This window comes from Trifolium pratense, linkage group LG1 (genome assembly GCF_020283565.1).
Source record: "Trifolium pratense cultivar HEN17-A07 linkage group LG1, ARS_RC_1.1, whole genome shotgun sequence".
NCBI lineage: Eukaryota > Viridiplantae > Streptophyta > Magnoliopsida > Fabales > Fabaceae > Trifolium > Trifolium pratense.
In genome coordinates this window covers 575616-581034 of record NC_060059.1, presented here as the reverse complement: position 1 = coordinate 581034, position 5419 = coordinate 575616, and the positions used below count along the sequence as shown (strand labels likewise).

The window sequence follows — 5419 nt, the reverse complement described above, 5'->3', positions numbered from 1 at the left end:
AACACCCTGCAAGCCGCCGTCGTAGAGATTCGGCGCTTACAAACTCAGATTGCGGCCATCGAAGCCGAAAGAACTAATGAGAAAGAAAGAGCAAAATTGATTTTGGAGGAGGAGGAGGGAGAGGGCGTCATGGACGTACAACCCTTAGCACAGCACTTGTGGGATGCCCAAGTGGTGGAAACAATCAAGGTTCCTCACCTTCCTACCTTCGACGGAAAGACGGATCCAAGGGAGCACCTGATGGCAATTGGGACACAAACTGCCATAATCAATGCTCCGGAACATCTAAAGTGTAAATTACTAGCCGGCACCTTCAAGGATGTCGCCCTGCGTTGGTACATGAACCTTCCAAGAAACTCAATTGAGAGTTATGCTGACTTTCATAAAAAATTTATTCACCAGTTCGCTGGATCGAAACACGTTAAAGTCACATCAACCAGTCTTTTCTCCATCCGCCAAAACCATGGCGAGTCATTGCGTAACTTCCTCGCCAGATTTAGCGAAGCCACCATCAAAGTCTCAAATCCAAATCAGGAGATGTTCGTGGCAGCCTTCCACAATGGGCTAAGAGCGGGACATTTCAATGAGTCCTTAGCCCAAAAGCCAGCCTCGTCGATGCAAGAGGTGAACAAGAGGGCGGAGTGTTATATTAAGGGCGAAGAAAGTAACGCCGAGAAAAGGCAAAGAGACGTTAAGGAGAAGGAATACGTGGGCCGTGCCGCTAGAGCGCCCGAGCACCCACGACCAAAATCAGGGGGCCACCAAGGAGACCCATGGCAAAGGCATCATGGGAAGCCCTACCGCCAACCGCTCAGAAGAGAATTCAGGAATCATCCCGCCAATGAAGACCTCACGCCATTAAACGCCTCAAAGGTTTACGTCTTAAATGAGATTCTGGCCACCGGTTTGGCAAACCTCCCCCCAAGGAGAACCAGTAACATCCCCATGGGGCTGGACGATAACGCCTGGTGCGCGTATCACAGGTGTAGAGGTCACTCCACAGAAAAATGCTTCCGCTTAAGGGATTTAATTGAAGAACTAATAAAAAGCGGACACCTTCGAAAATTCATTGACGACGCCGCCCAAGGGCGGGTTGTCGTGCCAAAAGTTCCCCGGCAGGAGCCACGAGACCCTCCTGGGCCAAACAGAGAGCCTCCCAAGGGGAGAATCTCCGTGAATACAATAGCGGGAGGATTCTCAGGCAGGGGCGAATCAAGCTCAGCAAGGAAAAGGTATGTACGCCGAGCCATCTCGGAGATATACCTCGTAAGTCAACCTCAGCCATTAGACGTACCGGATTTGGCATTCACGGCAAAGGATGGTTTGGAGGTAGCACCCCATGACGATGATCCCTTAGTGATACAAGTCCAAATTTTGAACTGTGATGTAAAAAGAGTACTGATAGATTCGGGGAGTTCAGCAGACATTATGTACTGGGAAGCTTTCAAGGCCATGCAATTAGCAGAAGAGCAATTGCAACCATACTCCGGAACCCTGGTTGGGTTCTCTGGCGAACAAGTGGACGTAATGGGTTACGCCTCCCTTCTTACCACGTTTGGAGAAGGCAGCAATGCCAAAACTATCAAAGTGCGATATCTGGTAGTTAAAACTCCTTTTACCTCCTATAATATTATTATAGGAAGACCCGCCTTTAACGCGTTAGGGGCGGCCATGTCCACTCTATACCTAGCAATAAAATACCCCCTCGAGAATGGGGGAGTAGGAACAGTAAGGGGCGATCAGATTCTCGCCAAGAAGTGCTACGAGTCCAGCTTAAAGATACGACACCGAACTTCCAGCGCAAGCGGGAAATTCGAAAGAAGACAAGCCGCAACTCCAGGCGGCATAAACATGATAGAGAGCGCAGATATGGATCCAAGGGAGGAATTCCAAGATCGAAGGGTAAGCCCTATAGAAGACCTGGAGCAGGTTCAAATTGGCGATTACCCTCACCAGACAACTAGCTTGGGAACAGCGTTGCCCAGCGAGGAGAGGAGACGAATCATCAAAATCTTGAAGGATAACGCTGACCTATTCGCATGGAAACCTTCAGATATGCCAGGGATTGACGAAGGGGTGATAACACATAAACTCTCAATATCACCCAGCACAAAACCAGTTTCCCAAAGAAAAAGGAAGGTGGGAGAAGAAAGACGAGTCGCTATAGCAGAGGAAGTGGAGAAACTAAAGGAAGCAGGATTCATCGAAGAAATAAAATACCCCTCATGGTTGGCAAATGTCGTCATGGTGAAAAAGGCCAGCGGGAATTGGAGAATGTGCGTGGACTTCACAGACTTAAACAAGGCGTGTCCCAAAGATCCATATCCCCTACCTAACATAGACAGGTTAATTGATGGCGCCTCGGGGTGTAAGATGCTGAGTTTTATGGACGCCTACTCCGGATACAATCAAATAAAGATGAACCCCTCAGACGCCTGCCATACAGCCTTTATGTCGAATACCTGCAACTATTTTTACAACGTCATGCCTTTTGGACTGAAGAATGCGGGAGCAACATACCAAAGGTTGATGGACAGGGTTTTTGCTGAGCAAATAGGGAAGAATTTAGAGGTATATATCGACGACATGGTAGTAAAAACTTCCGAGGGAAGTCGCCATGATGATGATCTGTTGGACATCATGGGATCAGTAAGAAAGTACAACATGAGACTAAACCCAGCAAAGTGTTCTTTTGGGGTACAAGCCGGAAAATTCTTAGGGTTTATGCTCACCAGCAGAGGCATAGAGGCTAACCCCGAAAAATGCCAAGCCATCATAGACATGAGGAGCCCTACATCCGTGAAAGAAGTACAGACCTTGACAGGCAGAATAGCCGCACTATCCAGATTCCTATCATGTGCGGGAGAAAAGGGTTTCCACTTCTTCGCATCTCTGAGGAAAAATGAGAGGTTTTCCTGGACGCCAGAATGCGAAGAAGCCTTCAAACAACTAAAAGAGTTCCTGGCATCACCGCCCATCTTAACACGCCCATTACCAGGTAACACCCTTTACCTATATCTCGCAGTTTCGGATAGAGCTTTGAGTTCAGCTCTAGTTCAAGAAATAGAAGGCGAAGAAAAACCTATATATTTTGTAAGTAGAACCTTAAGGGGAGCAGAAACAAGATATCAAAGAATAGAGAGGTTATCTCTCGCGGTAGTTGTCACAGCCAGAAAGTTAAGGCAGTATTTTCAAAGCCACCAGGTAGTGGTTAAAACAGATTACCCTATCAAGAACGTCCTCCGAAAGCCAGACTTGGCAGGAAGGATGGTGGCGTGGTCCGTGGAATTATCGGAATTTGACATCACCTTCTCACCTAGAGGGGCCACTAAGTCACAAAGACTAGCTGATTTTGTATTGGAGATGTCTACTCCGCCAACAACAGAGAAAACGACGTTTTGGACACTCTCAGTTGACGGGGCCTCCAATGTGCGAGGAAGTGGAGCCGGAATAGTACTGGAAGGACCGGATGGCGTGATGATAGAACAATCACTACGTTTCGCCTTCAAAGCTAGCAACAACCAAGCGGAATACGAGGCTTTGATAGCAGGAATGAAGTTGGCAAGCGATATGGAGGTAAAAGAGCTAAAGGCCATGAGTGATTCCCAGCTGGTAACCAACCAAGTATCAGGGAAGTTTCAAACGAAAGAGCCGCAGTTAATCAAATACGTGGAGAAGGTGCAAAACCTAGCTAAGCATTTCGATTCGTTCGAATTAGTTTACGTTCCCCGCGAACAAAACATGAGAGCAGATCTATTGTCAAAGTTGGCGAGCACCAAAAAACCAGGAAGCCATAGAACCGTTATCCAAGAAACCATAAAAACTCCCAGCATCAACGGGGAAGAGGTAATGATGGTAATAGAAGAAGAAGACTGGAGATCGCCCATTATCCGGTACCTCCAAAAGGATGAGCTCCCGAAAGAAAGGGAAAAGGCTTTTAAATTGAGGAAAATGGCGGCATGGTATTCAATGGTAGGGGATAAGCTATATAAGAGAGGATTCGCGTCCCCCCTCCTTTTATGCGTCAGTACTGAAGAAGCCAAGCGCATCATGAATGAAGTACACGAAGGATCATGTGGTAGTCATATCGGTTCAAGAGCATTAGCAGGAAAGATATTGAGAGCAGGATTTTATTGGCCAGATATACATGATGATACCGCCATGTATGTAAGAAACTGTGACAAATGCCAAAGACACGCCAACCTGCATCATGTTCCGGGGGAGCCACTGAAGTCAGTGTTATCCCCTTGGCCCTTTTTCATGTGGGGTGTAGATATCGTTGGCCCATTTCCGGTTGGCTATAAACAAGCGCGATGGATCATCGTCGCCGTAGACTACTTTACAAAATGGATTGAAGCAGAGCCGGTATCCAGCATTTCGGCGGAACAGGTAAAAATCTTTTATTGGAAGAAAATCATCTGCAGATTTGGATTGCCCAAATACATCGTATCCGACAACGGTACACAATTCGCTAGCGAAAAGGTCGTTGAATTCTGTCGAAGCAAGGGAATCAAAAACACCTTTATATCAGTGGAGCATCCACAAGCTAACGGACAAGCAGAGTCAGCAAATAAGGTGATACTAAGAGCCTTAAAAAGAAGGCTAGATAGTAAAGGCGAAGCTTGGGTAGCCCACATCTCACCCATCCTCTGGTCGTATCACACCACTCCCCAATCCTCGACAGGTGAAGCGCCATTTACAATGGTCTATGGTTCGGACGCGATGACCCCGGTGGAAATAAATCCTCCTAGTTGGCGCAGAGAAACCACGACGCAGGCAGAGAACGACAGAGCTCTGGAAGAGAACCTAGACATGATCGAGGAAAGAAGAGAAAGAGCGCATTTCAGGGAATTCGCCATAAAGCAAAGAGCCGCTAGGCGTTATAATACGAGAGTCAAACAAAGAAGTTTTCAAGAAGGCGACCTGGTGCTGAAAAGACCTATGGGAAAGGATAAAGGAGGAAAGTTCGCAGCAAACTGGGAAGGCCCCTTTCGGGTGCAAGAAGCTTTCGAAGGAGGAGCATATCGCCTAGAGACCATGGAAGGAAAAATCCTCCCAAGGACGTGGAACGTAGCAAACCTAAAGTTCTACTATAGCTAATCACGGAGCATCACTTTATCGGTGGAAGAATAAGTAAAACCATTCTCTCCTTTTAGCAATATTTTTAAATGATGTATGAGAACCGTTTTCATAAATAAATAAAAAACAATGAGACACTCTTTTCCCCTGTTTTAACGGGGGTTTTTATCGAGGCTCATTGAATTTCAAAATTCTAGTAGTTTATATCTTCCAGCATATCCCAAATAAAGGTCAACCTGATTAAGTTACGGGCTCTGAACCAACAAAAATGGTTATCTCAAACTTGAGCTCTGAATCTTTACTTAAAGATCAACTCAGATGTGAGCGCTGAACCAAAAAC

At 46.5% G+C, this 5419-nt stretch overlaps 1 protein-coding gene across 1 annotated transcript; it reads left to right on the top strand.

The window, feature by feature from the left end:
• Positions 1-945: 945 nt before the first annotated feature.
• On the top strand, positions 946-1964 carry LOC123910748. Its single transcript, XM_045961955.1, has 2 exons — positions 946-1430; positions 1664-1964. The coding sequence occupies exons 1-2, from the start codon at positions 946-948 to the stop codon at positions 1962-1964; spliced, it is 786 nt and encodes a 261-aa protein (XP_045817911.1).
• Positions 1965-5419: the final 3455 nt, after the last annotated feature.

Coding starts and splice junctions, on each gene's coding strand:
- LOC123910748 (XM_045961955.1), top strand. CDS start 946: ATGGGGCTGGACGATAACGCCTGGTGCGCGTATCACAGGTGTAGAGGT. Junction 1,431..1,663: donor GGGAGTTCAGCAGACATTAT/GTACTGGGAAGC, acceptor TTAACGCGTTAG/GGGCGGCCATGTCCACTCTA.